Here is an 18,907-nt window from a genome sequence, read left to right as displayed (position 1 = left end):
CCATATAATGTGTTATAGGAGTTCAGAAAGCAAAGAGATTAAATCAGAAATGCGTGATTAAGTGAAAATATTTCATTATTTTTCGTGAAAAAATCTTTTCCTTGTAATTGAGTTTCTGTGATTTCTAAAGGAAGAAGCGTAATATTACATTAAACTCTGCTTTATTTATGTGTAAATATGTCATAATATGCTTTGTGTTTCTCATTCCCAAAAGGGGAAATTCATCACTTTGCCTTTCTTTGACTTTCTATGCAGTCTAACAATTATAGAGAGAAATATCCATATATAAGTGGATCAAAGCATGGATTTAAAAAAGCAAAGAGAAAGAAGAAGTGGTTTACTGGATCTGACACCCTGTTTACCATGTCAGGATCAAACCAATACCAAATTCCAAGTACATAATAGGGCGTCCAGCAGACAGTAAACGAAGTGGCAAATGCAACCGTCATCTTTAGGGTCCTCAGCCGAGCTCGTGGTATATTGTTCTTGGACTGATTCAGTTGTAGTTCTTTTAAACAGAGAAAATAGAAGGTGTTTTTAATGATCAGTTTTATTACAAAGCCAAAATAGAGAAATAGGAAGAGAGAGTAGTAATTCAACCTGGTGAATATAATGGAGGCAAATTGCTAGTATTTTTAATAATGACAATGGGTTCCCTGGTGGCTTAGAGGGTAAAGCGTCTGCCTGCAATGCAGGAGACCTGGGTTCGATCCCTGGGTCGGGAAGATCCCCTGGAGAAGGAAATGGCAACCCACTCCAGTACTCTTGCCTGGAAAATCCCATGGGCGGAGGAGCCTCGTAGGCTACAGTCCATGGGGTCACGACTGAGCGACGACACGACACATGCTTGCAAAGCATGTTTATATTTCAAGTTTTCCACTCTGCTACATAATAAATAGAAATATTAAAGATAGTAATGCTCTTAAAATTAATTTTCCATCAAACTAGTAAGGATTTGAAATATGAGGTTACTCAAATTCTTCAAATATAAATTTAAGAGAGTAGACTGAGGTTGAACTGAATTTAATTATCTCCCTTTTGGTTGTTATGCCAACAGAGCAACATTTATTTTATAAATTTATAACTTTTCACCTTTCCTGACTGACCAAGCAGGAAGCCCTGTTGCCATCATAGGAGGTGATGTAAGCTTGGTGCAGGCAAGAAACACGTGCACTGGATTGGTGTCAGAATCCTAGTCAGCATTAAGGACATTTAAGGAATAATACACAATGGAGGAGTTGAAGGACATTAGCTCACCTCTTCTTATAGAAACAGCAAAATCAAAACTAACTGCTGAACAACCATCAACAACAACAAAAAACCACTGGAACCTACCAAAGAAGATACCCTACATCCAAAGATAAAGAAGGAGACACAATGAGATGGTAGGAGGGGTGCTGCTGCTGCTAAGTCGCTTCAGTTGTATCTGACTCTGTGCGACCCCATAGACGGCAGCCACCAGGCTCCCCCGTCCCTGGAATTCTCCAGGCAAGAGTACATTGGAGTGGGTTACCATTTCCTTATCCAATGCATGAAGGTGAAAAGTGAAAGTGAAGTCGCTCAGTCGTGTCCGACTCTTCGTGACCCCATGGACTGCAGCCCACCAGGCTCCTCCGTCCATGGGATTTTCCAGGCAAGAGTACTGGAGTGGGGTGCCATTGCCTTCTCCAGGAGGGGGCAATAGTGATAAAATCGAATTCCATACACACCAGGTGGGTAACCCACAAACTGTAAAATAATAATTAGACCACAGAAATTCTCCCACAGGAGTGAATGTTCTGAGTCCCACATCAAGCTCCCCAGCCTGGGGGTCTGGCAATAGGAGGAGCCCCCAGAGAATCTGTCCTTGAAGATCATCAGGGTTTGATCTTAGGAGTTAAACAGGACTGGAGGAAACAGAAACTCCTCTATTGGAGGGCACACACAAAGTCTTGTGAGTACTAGGACCCAGGTTAAAAATGGGGACCTCATAAGACACTGAGTTAGGTTTGCCTGCTAGTATTGGAGGGTCTCCTGAGGAGGCAGGGGGTGGTTGTGACTCACTGTGAGGACAGGGACACTGACTGTGGTAGTTCTGGGGAGTACTCGTTGGTACTCATTAGTCCAATTAGCACAGTGAGTTCAAGGACTCATTAGTCCTCTGGAAGGCTGCCATTTTCACACACTAAACTCATGAACTAACTTATGTGATTGGATGTGTGAAGGCACACTCATATCTTTGAAAGTTCACAACTTGGTTTGTATATAGAGGATTTACTGTATTTAAAGTGATGAAAAGAAGGAACCCATAACCAAAAGTACTCTGCTCAGCAAGGCTCTCATTCAGATTCGATAGAGAAATCAAAAGCTTCACAGACAAGCAAAAGCTAGTTGAATTCAGCACCACAAGACCAGCTCTGGAGCAGATGCTAAAAGAAGTTCTCCAGGGGGAGAAGAAAAGGTCACAACTAGAAACAAGAAAATTATGAATGGAAATGCTTACTGGTGAAGGCAAACATACAATAAAGGTAGGGAATCATCTGTAGACAAATACGATATCAAAACCATTAACTGTGAGGAGAGCATAAATGCAAGATACTGGAAAGGCATTTGAAATTAAAAGACCTGAAACTTAAAACAGTCTTGTTTATATATAGGCTGCTATATCAGAACCTCATGGTAACCACAAACCAAAAATATACAATAGATAACACACACAAAAAAGAAAAAGGAATCCAAACTCAATACTAAAGTGAGTCTTAAATCAGTCCTAAATATTCATTGGAAGGACTGATGCTGAAACTGAAGCTCCAATATTTTGGCCACCTGATGCGAAGAACTGACTCATTGAAAAAAACCCTGATGCTGGGAAAGATTGAAGACAGGAGGAAAAGTGTTGGATGAGATGAGATGGTTGGATGGCATAACTAACATGATGGACATGAATTTGAGCAAGCTCCAGGAGTTGGTGATGAACAGGGAAGCCTGATGTGCTGCAGTCCATGGGGTCCCAAAGAGTCAGACATGACTGAGTGACTGAACTGAACTGAAAGTCATCAATCACAAGAGAAGACAACAAAATAGGAAGGGAAGGAAAAAATTTACAAAACAAACCCCCCAAATATGAACAAAATGGCAATAGGAACATTCATGTCTATAATTATCCTAAGTGTAAACAGATTAAACAGTCCAACCAAAAGACATAGACTGGCTGAGTGGATACCAAAACAAGACCCATATATACGCTGTCTACAAGAGACACCCTTCAGATCTAGGGATACATACAGATGACAAAAGAGTCAGATAAGACTTGGCAACCACCACCACAGACTGAACGTGAGGGGACGGAAAAAGGTATTTATTCAAGGGATGAATACAACAAGGAATTGTTGTATTACAACAAGGAATTGTTGTATTACAACAAGGAATTACAACAAGGAATTGTTGTATTACAACAAGGAATTACAACAAGGAATTGTTGTATTACAACAAGGAATTGTTGTATTACAACGAGGAATACAACAAGGGATTATTGTATTGCACAGGGAACACTACTCTGTTCTAAAATAACCTAAATGGGAAAAGAATTTGAAAAAAAAGATACATGTCTATGTATAACTGAATCATTTTGCTGTACATCAGGACTTATTACCATATTGCTAATCAACTATACTCCAATATAAAATTTTAAAAATTCATACATTTGTTTTTGAGAATACAACAGATTCCTGGAGCAAAAATGGTACAACCATGTGCGTGGAGTGAAAGATCAAATAGTCAATTGCATGTTCCATAATATTTAGCACACTCAACACACACACCAAAATGTGCATAGTGTGTGGATACACCGTGTGGATACAGGAGATTTGAATGTGATACAGAACAGCTTAACTTTAACAAGTCTATTGGCAACTATATTATGAGTTGTACTTTGCTATATTTTAGGCATCGGGTGTTTGATAGAGTGTTATGATGAACCAGCAGGAACAATTTGCCCATGCTTCTGCTGGGTAAATTAAGTAATTGTCCTTTTAGCTTTAATTCCATGCTGTAAATTTATAATATGGGGAGATATTAAATTACCTCATCTCTAAATTGGGGATAATAAAAGTATTGCCTCATGGGGTGATTCTGAATATTGAAAGAGCTAATTAATGTATGTAAGTTGCTCATAATAGTATCACAGTACTATTACAATACAATATAATACTATTACAGGTAAAATAGTATCTGGCACAGCAAGTGCCTCTCCAATTCTCTGGTTGGAGTATTGCCGTTAACAACTGTCCACCCACAATTAATCTGAGGAATACGTACTGTGGGGATCCTGATGAAGGACACTTGTCAGGGTGAAGATGATTTTTGCATTGCAGATCACCATGATGAGAAGAGGGATGATGAAGAGGCAGCTGAAGGTGAAAAAGTTATAAAAGGCTTGATGCCACCACTGTGGAAAACTGCAGTGTGTTACACATTGAGAGAAACCTTCAGTCTGTCCAGAGTCATCTGCTAAATGGATCATCCCAAAGATGTATAACTGTAGGAGAAAATTTAAAAAATTAAAAAGGGAAGTTGCTTATTTTCAAACAATATTTGCAAGTTTTCTCAGAAGTTTTCTCTTCTGTATTGTACTAATCTTCTAACATGTTGTTGCCCAAAGCAACTGCTAAGCTTCTTGACGTTTGGCTTTTGGCTTCTCTACAAAAAGTTGTAAGTGGATCTTTACTTAAAATATGTTTCAGTAATGTGAATGGATCTGTAGGATTTTGAATTTCTTCCGAAATTATTTCAGCCTTGCAGAACAATCTCTAACCAAAGATTTAAACCTCCTCTGTATTTCAATTTCAGATGCTATTATGATGAGTAAAATTTTTGCAAGTGATTTTATTGTTAAATCTGCAGCACAAAAAACTGTCTGGCATTGAGAGTATGCCCTCAAAATAAATATTTAAATTTTATTTTTGAAACATAAGATCTCATTAAAATGGTCAGAAACATGTACAGACAGTTCATTAAAAAAGGGTATAACAGTGACCCTTGAGCATATAAAAACATATTTTCAACCTCACTTACGATAAGAGCAGTGTCAATCAATTAAAGCTACACTGATATGCCATTTCCCACTATCACATTCGGCAAAATTAAAAAAAACAGTAACACACTCTCATGGCAAGGCTATAGGGAAACAGAGACTCTCATACATTGTTAATGGGCATGCAAATTGGTACAATCATTAAGGAGAGGAATTTGGCAATAATTAGTATACATTTGTACTTACCTTTGACTCAGCAATCTGACATTCAGGAGTTTACCATGAAGATACACCCCTACTTCCATTATATGAAAATACATATGCACAAGATTACTCACTGAGGCATTGTTTATAAGTGAAAAACATTGAAAATAATCTAAATACCAATTCATAGAACAGCAGCTGAATAAACTATTGTGGGCCACACAATGGAGTCCTGTACAGTAGTAAAAAAAGAGAAAGGGAAATTTCTATCTGAAGGTGTGTGTGTGTATGTACATACATTTATTCTGGCTCTGTGTAGAGAGAGGCTAAGTCATCTAAGACTTACATCTAAGACATCTACAATGTCATCTAAGTAGCAGTGAGCATACCCTGCTCTCCAACACCCAGATTTATTTTTAGTATCATTCTCTACCAAAAGGAATCAGAGCTCATTGGCGAAGTGCGTAATCCCAAGGCTGGGGCAATCAAAGCACAATAAGTCGTTGGAACAGATGCTGTGCCAAAAAGTCTGGAAATGCCCAGAGAGTGGTGGAGCATGTGAAACAATTTTAGGTACCAGCTTAAAAGAGCTCCCATTGGCCAAATCTGGGATAGTTTAAGCATGAAAACAAACAAACAAACCGTGATAGAAAAGAATAAGAGTTCAAATAAAGAAAGAAACCATGACTCCATGCTGATGTAAATGACAAAACAACAATAACAAATACACGGAAAAAGGAAAAATCTCTTTACTATAGGAAGTCAGCTAGTAGATGTAAAAGAAACAATGGAAGTAGTGATGACAATTTTGTAATCACTGTAATAGTAATTGATTCAGGCAAGAATCACCAATGAATGGTAAAAATATGGGTGTAAGTTTGAGGAAAGTAATTTATTTATGTCATCTCAAAGTATCTACCTGTAGAATGCATTGCATTATAAACAGTAAAATAATAACTTTACAGTAGAGAAATAACCAAATAATTAAGCTAACATTGCTAATAATGGGACAGATTGACAGCATCTGCTTCCTTCTAGAAAGCATGAAGAAGAATTCAGAGTCACCCCTTTGATGTTTTTGTTAAAAATCAAATCAGTCCAATCCTAAAGGATATCAATCCTGAGTATTCATTGGAAGGACTGATGCTGAAGCTGAAGCTCCAATACTTGGGTGACCTGATGGGAAGAACTGACTCATTAGAAAAGATCCTGATGCTGGGAAAGATTGAAGGCAGGAGGAGAAGGGGATGACAGAGGACGAGATGGTTGGATGGCATCACTGACTCAATGGACATGAGTCTGAGCAAGCTCTGGGAGATTGTGAAGGACAGAGAAGCCTGGTGTGCTGCATTCCATGGGGTCTCAAAGAGTCGGGCACGACTGAGCGACTGAACAACAACGATGTAGACAAAGAATGCCACCTACAATATCAGTAAACAAAGGATGTTGTGTTCATCAAGCTATTAGTCACTGCACTTACCCTCAGGAGTGCTCCCTAAGGAGTGGATTTGGGATGGAGAAAAGTAGAAACGTGGCCCTAGATAGTTAAGGTGATGTATCAAAGGAATGATTTAAATAAGCCCAAACTCTTGCATCTTCCTGTCATTAGAAAAGCACTACATTCATTAACCTGAGATGTATGGTTTTCCTTTAATTAGTGATAATCTTCTGATGTTCTGACTACAGGTTTTTGCTGCAAAGAAGCCTCCTATTAAAAAATCCTGGCTCCTCCATTGCCTCTTATGAATTGGGAGCAATCTGAGAGACTGTCTTCCAGGCTTAAGTTCTCAAAAGTCTACTGAATAAAACATATTTCTCAACTTTTAGGTCGCAGATTTTTTTTTTGCAGTTGACAAGTGCACAACCTGAATCTACCCCCAAGAAAATATCAGACAAACTCAAATTGAGGGGCATTCTACAAAATAACTGGTCTGCACTCTTCAAAAATGTCAGTGCCATGAAATACAAAGAAAGACCAAGAAACTTCTATTTTAAAGGAGACTAAAGAGACAACAGGGCTTCCCAGGTGGCTCAGTGGTAAAGGATCTGCCTGTCAATGCAGAAGACACAGGTTTGATCCCTGGGTTGGGAAGACCCCCTGGAGTAGGAAATAGCTACCCACTCCAGTATTCTTGCCTGGAAAATTCCATGGATAGAAGAGCCTGACAGGCTATAGTCCATGGGGTCAGAAAGAGTTGGACACAACTGAACATGCAAGCAAAGAGACAAGGCGACTGAACTTCTCACATAATCTTGAATTTTCTTTCATTAAAGGGGATATTATTGAGACAGCTGAGATATGAATAGGGCATATAGATTAAACAGTAGTACTGTTCAGTTCAGTTCAGTCACTTGTGTCTGACTCTTTGCAACCCCATGGACTGCAGCACGCCAGGCTTCCCTGTCCATCACCAACTCCCGGAGCTTGCTCAAACTCATGTCCATCGAGTCAGTGATGCCATCCAACCATCTTATCCTCTGTCGTCCCCTTCTCCTCCTGCCTTCAATCTTTTCCCGAATCAGGATCTTTTCCAAGGAGATCTTCGCATCAGGTGGCCAAAGTATTGGAGCTTCAACTTCAGCATCATTCCTTCCAATGAATATTCAGAACTGATTTCCTTTAGGATTGACTGGTTTGATCTTCTTGCAGTCCAAGGGACTCTCAAGAGTCTTCTCCAACACCACAATTCAAAAGCATCAATTCTTTGGCACTCAGAAGTACTGTATTAATGTTAATTTCCTGATTTTGATACTTTATGTTGTGCTTATGTGCTAGAAAAAATACACTGAGGTATTGAGAGAGACGTCATGTCTGAATTTTTAAACAATCCGTAAAAACATGCATACAAGAGAGAGAATAAACAAATAAGCAAATATAGCAAAATGTTAATATTTGGGGAATCTGAGGGAAAAGTACCCTAGAAATCTTTGTATGAGTCTTGCAACCTTTCCCTAAGTGTGAAATTATATTAAAAAAAGAACTAGTTGAATCAACAATTAAGGAAACAATGCAAGTGGTTTTCACAAACAAGTTGTAGTCGACATTCATTCATTCTTTCCCAATTTGTCAAGCACACTTCTTACCTCATAATTTCAAAAATTTTCTACTGAAAAACTTCATTTTACCTTGAAACATCGTTAAAATGAAGAGATAAGAGTGCCCAAGAGCTTTAAAAATGATAACAAGTTAATTCAAGCAAAAATGTTTGCAAGATTTTTTTTGAAGTTTTAAGCAAGTGAGGGACAGAATTCATTTTATTTAGTTGTTGATTGAATAAGTAAACTTAAATTACATTTAGTTAATTTAATAAACTCAGAATTTCTTTCCTTTTGGGAGTGGCAGAGTGGAAAGAGTATACCTTAAAAAAATAGTTTTTCCTCTTTGCTTGTAGAGTAGAAAAACTTTAATAAATATAAAATATAATAAACAAAATAAATACAGATATAATAAGATCTAAGTACGTATAATATAAAATACAAGCCTATTTCTTTTATTTGTAATTAAAATGCTGATTTTCAGTTTCTGATCTTTTCAGCTTCAAGGGCAAACAAGAATTTTAAGTTAATCCACTAGAGGGCGCCCAATGATCATGCTGCCGCTGCTGCTAAGTCGCTTCAGTCGTGTCCTACTCTATGTGACCCCATAGACCGCAGCCCACCAGGCTCCCCCATCCCTGGGATTCTCCAGGCAAGAACACTGGAGTGGGTTGCCATTTCCTTCTCCAATGCATGAAAGTGAAAAGTGAAAGTGAAGTCGCTCAGTCGTGTCCGACTCTTCGTGACCCCATGGACTGCAGCCCACCAGGCTCCTCCGTCCATGGGATTTTCCAGGCAAGAGCACTGGAGTGGGGTGCCATTGCTTTCTCCGAGTGATCATATTATCGATCTTAAAGTCAAGAAAAGCAAGTTCAGCTAATTCTATTTTATGATCCAGGTCAGTTTTTCCCATGTTACAAAGTGACCCTTTCAGTTTTCCATAATTCTTTGCAAACTGACCTTATATAAAGTTGAGTTTTGAATTTGACCCAACAGGTGTTGTGAATTGAAATCTTTGGAAGGGTTTTTCCACATAGACCCTGAGAGTCTTCTAATTCTTAAAAATCCTTTTTTCTTTCCACCTCCCTAGTCAGCCTTGGAACCAGATAATCTGAATTTGATTTTCTGCTCTGCACTGGGTCACATTTTCACTTTAATAGTTCATATTTTTAAGTTATAATGATGAATCTTTCAATAAAAAGGACGTTATAGTACTATGATTTGAATTTGGTTTTCATCTTTATGTAATGAATGCTTGTTTTTAAAGCAACTCCTTGGTCATAAAACTATACTAGGTACACTCTGTCATGAAAGATGAACTAAATATATCGTGCTATCAACGAATTAAATATTTCTTAGGGGAGATACCCCATGTATGTGACAACTGTAATTCTCAATACACTGTGACAAGTTCTGAAGGGGAGTTATAGTGTTATGAAAATTCAGAATTTTACTCACCCACAAACTAATTTGTTTTAGGCTTCATTCAGTTTATTTTCAACTCCAAGACCATGTTCATTTGAATGGTTAAAATAGGGATACACTTTACTTCCGGTGATTCTTTCATACTTGGATGTTATTTTAAAAATTTCTTTGTTTCTCCTCTCTCATGCCTGGCCCTGGTTCTCATCAGTGTTTCCTTTATTTTGCCCTAAACAATAGCAGCCTGTTCTCCACCTTTGCAGTCCCTTGCAGATGCTATTCCTCTTAGCATATAATTTTTAACCTTTGCTTTACCCCGTACTAGTGACATCATGACTTAATCCTTCCAAAGGTGATTATCTTCAGATGTTGTGCTTTAGGTTCGTCTTGGGATTTCCTGGTGGCTAAGACAGTAAAGAATCCGTCTGCAAAGTAGGAAACCCGGGCTCGATTCCCGGGTTGGAAAGATGCCCTAGAGAAGAGAATGGCTTCCCACTCCAGTATTCTTGCCTGGAAAATTCCATGGACAGAGGAACCTGGTGGGCTAGGGAGATATACATAGTATTTAACTCTAGGGACTGTCATGACAATTAACAAGTGAATACTTGCAAAGCACCTAGAGTAATGCCTGGCCCACAGTTAGCACTATATAAATCATAGCCATTATGAAAATTTTTTTGAGGCACAGAATTTATAAATATATATTGCATATGTTTGCATATTTATAAATTTATGCCATATTTTTCACTTGACTATTTATTGTCACCTTAAGATTTTCCTGCCTTTTCCTTCTCTAGCCTCTTACAGGAAAAAAGAGACAGTATTGCACATAGTGATATAATGATATACATGCATGCTCAGTAGCTCAGTCGTGCCCAACTCTTTGTGACCACATGGACTATAGCCTACCAGGCTCTTCTATTCATGTAATTTTCCAAGTGGGTTGGAAATCCTGGTGGTTAGGATTCTAGGCTTTCACTGCTGAGGCCTGAATTCAATCCTGCTAGGGGAACTGAGATCCTTCAAGGTGCGCAGCATGACCAGAGACAAACAAAAAAACAAAAAGCAACACAGAAGTGTTTAACACAATTCCTGGCAGATATTTATGTACTGAATATTATTTATCAAAATCATCATCACCATTATTGTTATTTCTGCTACTAGTATGCTATTACTATGTTCCAGTAACATTTTTGGCATATTGTACACGTGTAATGAGTATTTATTGAATTTAAGCTGCTTGTGGGTCTTCCCAGGTGGCGCTAGTGGTAAAGAATACTCCTGCCAATGCAGGAGACATAAGAAATGCCAGTTCGATCCCTGGGTCAGGAAGATCCCCTGGAGGAGGGCATGGCAACCCACTCCAGTATTCTGGCTTGGAGAATTCCACGGACAGGGGAGCCTGGCGGGCTACAGTCCATGGGGTCGCAAAGAGTCAGACATGATTGAAAGGACAGCATGGACAGAGCATGAACAAGCTGCCTGTCAAGTTCGGAAGAGCCTGCCAGCATTGTAAATTCTGGGTGTAACAGGCAAGCCTCCACATTTATTCAGACCACACATCTTCACACCAAAGCATAAAGGAATACTCATATACGACAGAGCCTCCAAATCTGTGGGTTCCACATCTGCAGAGTCAACCAACTGCAGATGGAAAAATATTCAGGAAATTTTTCTTACAAAGTTCCGAAGAGCAAGACTTGAACTTGGAAAGCTCCAGCAACTGTCTATATAATATTACATTGTATTTACAATTATTTGCAGAGCATTTACATTGTATTGTATATTATAAGCAATCTAGAGATGATTTAAAGTATATAGGAGGGTGTACATAGGTTACAGGCAAATACTATACTGTATTTTTTAGGAGGGACTTAAGCATCTGGGAAATTTCTTATCTGAGGCCGCCATGGTGGGGAAGGAGGATGTCTAGGAAAAAATCCCCTGGGGATATCGAGGGTGACTGCATTTTCTCTGCAGGCCTGGGTTACCTACAGAATTAAAAAGCTGTCAACATATAATTGTCCCTAGTAGCACAGAGAAACTAGTGATGTGAACTCTCTCTGCAAATAATCTGCTGCTCTGGAATTCTTGTGGTCTTAGATGGCTGTCATCAGAAACCTTGTGTATTTTAATTGGATATGGACACACCAAATTCAGGAAATGTTTTCTCCTTAACGTGCACCTACTGGCCTAACCACAGAAAGTCTTAAGTCAGATATCCTTTCAAGTCCTGTTGGCTGTCTTGCCTTGCCTTTCTCTCCCTTCCTACTTTTCTTCCTTTTTTATCCTACTTTTAGAAACAGTACCTCCAAGACTTGAATCATTATGCTCTGCATATAAAGCTTTTAGAGTGAATAATACAGCTTAGTGACTAGGGAGGACATTGGCCAAATTTACTTATCAGTCAGAATAAATGTCATAATTTTGAGAAATATGAAGCAATCTTTACATAAGCAATTTTGTTTGCTGTTTCTTAAATAATTATTTTATTTTCATATTCATATTTCCCTAATACTTTTTTCTCCTGACTTCAAAAATCCTATTATGAAGGAAGTAATTGAGGTAGGAAAAGGGGAAGGAATGAATAGTAATGCGTTTTTAACTTTATCCTTGAAGTCTTATATGTGATTGTGTATATCTTACTCTTTATAGCACTTTTTACAATTACCCTTTTAAACTTGGTTAAGTAATTTACTCAGATAGCTGGTAAGAGACAGCACTGAGATTTATTTATTTTTTTCCATTTATTTTTATTAGTTGGAGGCTAGTTACTTTATAATATTGTAGTGGTTTTTGTCATACACTGACATGAATCAGCCATGGATTTACATGTGTTCCCCATCCCGATCCCCCCTCCCACCTCCCTCTCCACCCGATCCCTCTGGGTCTTCCCAGTGCACCAGGCCCGAGCACTTGTCTCATGCATCCAACCTGGGCTGGTGATCTGTTTCACCCTTGATAATATATATGTTTCGATGCTGTTCTGTTGAAACATCCCACCCTCGCCTTCTCCCACAGAGTCCAAAAGTCTGTTTTGTACATCTGTGTCTCTTTTTCTGTTTTGCATATAGGGTTATCGTTACCACCTTTCTAAATTCCATATATATGTGTTAGTATGCTGTAATGTTCTTTATCTTTCTGGCTTACTTCACTCTGTATAATAGGCTCCAGTTTCATCCATCTCATTAGAACTGATTCAGATGAATTCTTTTTAATGGCTGAGTAATATTCCATGGTGTATATGTACCACAGCTTCCTTATCCATTCATCTCCTGATGGGCATCTAGGTTGCTTCCATGTCCTGGCTATTATAAACAAGCACTGAGATTTAAAACCAGCTTTGTTTAAATCCCACTGCCTTTCAGACTTCCAGGGATATCTGAGGTCTTCAGAGACTAGGACTGGAGCTGGTGAATGGTCAAACAGAGGACTGGGGCTCCCTTATCCCCATTTGACCAGAGCAACTCCACTTATATCTGTTTCATTTATTGAAGCTCCATACAGCATTTCATTTTAAATAAAATTCAATTACAAGCAAAAGTATAAAATTTTGGTCACAGTACACTGAAAGTTCTGAAAATATATCCCCAAATCATCACAGAACTTTGAGGTGATCAGCAAGGTGGAAAAGCAAGGTGGTCAGTTTGAAAGTTGGTCATTCTGAACTCTAGCAAAATGTCATAAATTCTCAGGTTCCTGGGAACATGACAACTAGCTTGTTAGTTTTTTTTTCTTTTTTCCAACCTAGCATGAATTAATCAAGTGATGATTATATATATATACATGTATATACCAAAGGATGAATCCAATCTTAAAGGACATCAATCCTGAATATTCATTAGAAGGACCAATGCTGAAGCTGAAACTCCAATACTTTGGCCACCAGATGGGAAGAGCTGACTCATTAGAAAAGACCTTGATGCTGGGAAAGATCGAAGGCAGGAGGAGAAGGGGATGACAGAGGATGAGATGGTTGGATGGCATCACTGATTCAATGGACATGAGTTTGAGCAAGCTCCGGGAGTTGGTGAAGGACAGGGAGGCCTGGCGTGCTGCAGTTCATGGGGTTGCAAGGAGTTGAACACAACTGAGCAACTGAACAACAGCAACCAAAGGATGAAAATTAAAAGTCATCCTTTCAAACTCCTTTTAAATTAGCCGCGACAGGATGCGCTTTTGTCAATGGGCTTTGTGGAGCGCGGTGAAGCGTGAGCTGTACCCACTTTGTCACACAGCCTTCAAATCAAAAGCCTTTCCTGTCTCTTGTCTTCCCCATCACACACACATAACATTAGTCACAGGGTTGAAGCCTCTTTTATTCAGAGACAAAGAGCAGAGAGCTATAATAAAAAGATAAACTGGACTTAACAAAAAGACAGAAGTTCAACAGGTCAAGTGGCATTGGGCAAACAATTAATCCTTTAAAGTGAATACTTTTCAGACTGCGGGTTGTACCCATCAGTTGGTTGTAATCAGTAATAAAAAATGAAATGGAACAGAATAGAGTATTTATTTTATGAAAACTTTTCTCAATTATAGGTCTATGAGACATCGATTAAGTCTTTATATAGTGTGTATTTCTTTCTTTCCATTTCTGTCAAGAAGGTTTGAAGGACATTGATTCCAAAGGCTCTCTTTGAATGGTCTTTTTTATGTGAAATGGGGATAATAGTGTAGCTTTTATGTACCTCACAGAGTCAATGTAAATACCAAGTAAGATTATGAATGTGAGGTCTTTCAGGAAACTTCAGCAAAGTGCTTTATCAATTTAAAGTGCTGCTGAAAGCAAGGATGAGTCATTTGTTTTACAAAATGAAATAGCGTCAATTCTACCATGTTCTGTGACTCATATGTAAATTTTCTTATGTACATCATTTTAATAATGTACAACATGATGGCCACAGTTAACACTGATGTATGATGTTTAGAAAAGTTGTTAGAGTAAATCCTAAGAGTGCTCATCACAAGGAAAGAAAATTTTTTTCTTTTCTTTTCATTGTGTCAATATGAGATGATGTAAGGAGTTAGCTGAAACTATTGTGCTAATCATTTCACATTATGTGTAAATCAAGCTATCATGCTGTACACATTGGGGGATTGGGATGGGGAATACATGTAAATCCATGGCTGATTCATGTCAATGTATGACAAAAACCACTACAATATTGTAAAGTAATTAGCCTCCAACTAATAAAAATACATGAAAAAAAAAAGGAAAAAAATGAAAAAAAAAAAACCTACATGGTGATGTATACAGACAGTTTCTCAGAAAACTGAAAATAAACAAAAACAAAAAAATCACTTTAATACTTGCATAAGGCTCATGAAAGTTATATGGCTTCCACATTGTTCTCAGAATTTCCCCCAGCTATCTTCTGTTATATACATCCATTCCACCTCCATTCATTGATTCATCTATCCAAACTTTGTTTTCATTTTAGTAAAAGGTGAAAGGTTTATTTGATCTGAAGAGGAACCAGAGTATCCAAACATTTTAAATTTACATTTTTGTTGGGTGTCTCATTAGGTATTGTGAATATGAATTAAATGGAACACAACAGTTTTCACTATTGTAGCAGCACATATCATAATGGCAAAGACAAACAAGCACATAATTACAGTGTTTTCTGACAAAGAAGCAGTGCGCTATGAGGTCATAGGAAAGGCAGCAACCTTGAAATCTAATTTCCTGCTATTGTCAATCTATCACTTCAGCCAAACAGGTCTCCTTTGAAATTAATCACTTTACAACTTTTGCTGAAAAATACATGTGATCCTTGGCTTATTTTTTCCATTCAAATACATTCATCTTTAAAAACTCAGTTTATCCTACTTTTACCCTTCCTTCACCATTTTAACTCTAATAATTCATCTCTCTCTCTTCTTACACTGGTCATAGGCTTGAAAACTTTTTTGTACATAGTTGTATTCATTTTGTATAGGTTTCATTTCTATAACTGAATGACATTTTCTCCCTGTCTCATCAGTACCTGGTTCAGTGTTAGGAGCCCAACCTGTGTTTATCTTCTCTAAGAAAATTGAAGAATACACAAATACACATCACTCATAGTTCAAAGAAATAAAGTGGAAAATTTCAGAGCATAAACCTTTGCTAAGTAACCTCATTTAAGTGACATATTTGCTAAATTAATTCTTGTATATGCAGTCACTGTGAGAATAATTTTAATATACTTTTCTCAGGGAAATCAAAACATTTTGGTTTTTTCTGCCATAAAACACACACTGATATACAAAAAATGTTAAGTGAGGAACTGGGGAAACATAGTTATCTAACTTTCTAGTGTCTTGAACTATTTAGTGCATCTTGTGTGGCAGCTCTTGTTTATTTTGTTGTTGTTGTTTGTTTGTTTGTTTTTACGCCAGCTGGCTAGTTTAGAATCTCTAGATAAATTTCTATTTTTAGTGACAAGTTTTTGGAGGATCATGGTAAACTCCGACTTCTTGACACATCCTTGTACCCTGGATTCATCACAGGGCACATTCACACACATAGAGACAACTTGTTCATCTTTGCCATTTTCAAGAACGTGTCATCTTCTTCAGAGATTTGACTGTTGAAGAGGCAGATTCTGAAGATCCATCAACCGGGGTGCCTCTGATGAAGACAGTCTGGAGGTCTACCTGCTTTCTGAAGGAGAGGGCCTTGCCTGCACCAATAGTCATAGAGTTTTGCTAACAGCCTGTTATAGTCTCATCTACCACCAGAAAAAGCTCAAGTCAACCTCAGGGAAATGTTCAAATATCCAAAAGTCTAAGATGCCTCACATTTCCTCTTTATTCAATCCCACCCAGCTGCAAACTGCAGAACATACTAATTGAGGCTAGTTCTCTCTATGCTGCAATGACAGAAGACTCAAGAAGTTCCAAATAAAACAAGTTATGCATACTTTTTACCTATGCAAATTTTATTGTTCCTAAAGATTCTCCCAATTTACCATGTCAACCAGAGTAAAAGAAAATGTAGATGGAAGAATCAAATGAGGATGAGTTCAAATTTGAGAATAACTTCATTTTGAGGGAGCATTTACTGTGCACCAGAGAGTATGATAGAAAACTTAACAAATTATCCATTTAATCAAAAAAAAAAAAAATTATCCATTTAATCACTACAAAGGTGCATTAAGTAGACATTACCTCCATTTTATAAATGCAAGACCTGAAACCCAGAAAGGTTAAGACATTTGCCAAAGGTAACAGGGCAGAGTTATGATTAAATTCCACACTCTGACTTCCAGAGCCCAAGTTCCTAGAGATAATACAATACTACCTTTGACAACACTTTCATTCAGATTTAGATAGGAAATCTGTATCTCCATAAAAAGTTTGCAATATTGGTTTACCTGTGGTCCAGCAAAGATGCTACTGAGGAGCCAGGCCAAGCCAATCATGAACTGTCCAAGTTTGCTGTTGCTTTTCACTGCTAGAGGCCTGGTGATGGCCAGGGAGCGGTCCAGACTGATCACCACCATCATGAAGGCGGGGGCATACATGGAGAAAAGCTTCAGATAGCTGAGGACTTTGCAAAGGAGCTCTCCAGCATACCATTGAACAGTAATGTTCCACATTCCATCCAGTGGCATGACAATCAGAGTCTCCAGCAGGTTGGCTAAAGTCAAATGTTTTAAAAGTACCTTCATTCTCGAGAGTTTTTTCCTGTTCTCTTTCCTTTGAGTCCAATTCTGAAGTTTCAACAAGAAAGAAGTGTTGAAAATTGTGGAGAGTAGAAAAAGGAAGAAAGTAACTGTTACTCGGATCTTCCCAGATAGCGTCAGGGTGGGGAGGCTGCCCAGCGTTAATGGGATGCTGCTGTTGATGGCTGAACAGTGGTTTTCGTTCTGTTCAGGAGAGTTTGCCATCCTTTATGGCTGAGACAGCTTCAAAACTTGTGTTCTGGCACTTCTGATGTTTTATTGTAACTGCACTTGGAGTCCTATTTTATTTCAGCCTTCTCTGGCTGGTAACGTCACAGGTTTATATTTATGTCAAATTTTGTCCCTGAGATGCTTTGTATTTAAAGGGAAAGATCAAGGTGAACTTGTTTTGTGGGCTTGTAATCCAGCAGGGTGCTAAAGCAAGCAGACAAACACTTTCTGAGGGCCAAATGTAACTGTAGCATCTCAGCAGATGGCCTGGTTTTCACAACATGTTTCCTAAGTGAAGAAGGACGTTTGACACTTAATTTTGTATTTCAAATTCACTTAGGATATTATTCAAGTAACTCTAGTGAAGATGTTTTCTAAAAAAAAAAAAAAAATGTTAAGTGTTCAGTTTAATAGATGCAAAATGAAAAAGAAGAAAATACTAAAAATAAATTGATCCAGTTAAGATTTGTGATTTAAAGAATCATAAATTTGTAATTTCTCAAAAAATTTGTTTTCTTTTCAATCACACAATGCTGAGCATCCAAACACTAGATAAATATATTTATTCAGAACTGTCCTCTATGAAACATCAAACTAGGACCTAAACAGTTAGAATCAATTTGATCTAATACTGAGATGCATTCAAATTTATCAATCAATCTTAATGTTTAGATAAAATCATTAACTTCATGAATAATTTTTCTGTCATTGCTTTGATTTTATAATTGTCTACTTATTGTACTTGCTGTTTTTGCACATTATTTTATAGGGTAGCTAGGTATTAGAGGGAATACTGCATAAATGCTTTAATCACTTCTACGCATGTCCATATATAATATACATCCCTTTATATTGTAATTGGATCATTTCACATTACGGCCACTTAGAAACTTCTCTGTGGTGTTGTTGTATCTTACACATTGAGTGCTAGATGATCTTGTGTCCTACTACTGGTAGGACTTAGACTGGAATTTATTAAATCACCAGGTTGATTTGTCTTATTATCAAAAGGTTTGCTTCTGTAGCAGCCAAAGAAAGAATAATGTTAAAAGTAAGGGTGGCTATTTTAATTTAGATGGCCCATTCTTGTAGTTTCATTTATCTGTTTGTTGTTTTACATTCATTTATTAAATAAATAATTACTAAATACCTGCTATATATACTCTCTTGGCAGGTGAATGAAACATGAGTGTGGCATCATCTGGGCTTCCTTGGTGGCTTAGTGGTAAAGAATCCACCTGCCATTGCAGAGACATTGGTTCAATCCCTGGATTGGGAAGATCCACTGGAGAAGGAACTGGCAACCCACTCCAGTATTCTAGCCTGGGAAATCCCGTGGACAGAGGAT

At 37.9% G+C, this 18,907-nt stretch overlaps 1 protein-coding gene across 2 annotated transcripts; it reads right to left on the bottom strand.

Annotated features, from left to right (window-relative positions):
• Window positions 1-17,629, bottom strand: GNRHR (gonadotropin releasing hormone receptor). Of its 2 annotated transcripts, none has more exons than XM_043905860.1 (3): window positions 17,038-17,629; window positions 4,297-4,516; window positions 1-508 (listed from the first exon to the last, which is right to left on the bottom strand). In XM_043905860.1, exons 1-3 carry the CDS (start codon window positions 17,551-17,553, stop codon window positions 264-266), a joined length of 981 nt encoding a protein of 326 aa, XP_043761795.1. In that variant the 5' UTR covers window positions 17,554-17,629; the 3' UTR covers window positions 1-263. The 2 variants fall into 2 exon arrangements, with proteins under 2 accessions (XP_043761795.1, XP_043761797.1); XM_043905862.1 differs by having other exon boundaries at window positions 268-508; window positions 4,297-4,388; window positions 17,038-17,553.
• Between the last annotated feature and the right edge of the window lie 1,278 nt (window positions 17,630-18,907).

Source organism: Cervus elaphus, chromosome 6, assembly GCF_910594005.1.
Source record: "Cervus elaphus chromosome 6, mCerEla1.1, whole genome shotgun sequence".
In the NCBI taxonomy this organism is placed as follows: Eukaryota; Metazoa; Chordata; class Mammalia; order Artiodactyla; family Cervidae; genus Cervus; species Cervus elaphus.
This window is presented reverse-complemented; position numbering and strand designations above follow the sequence as displayed.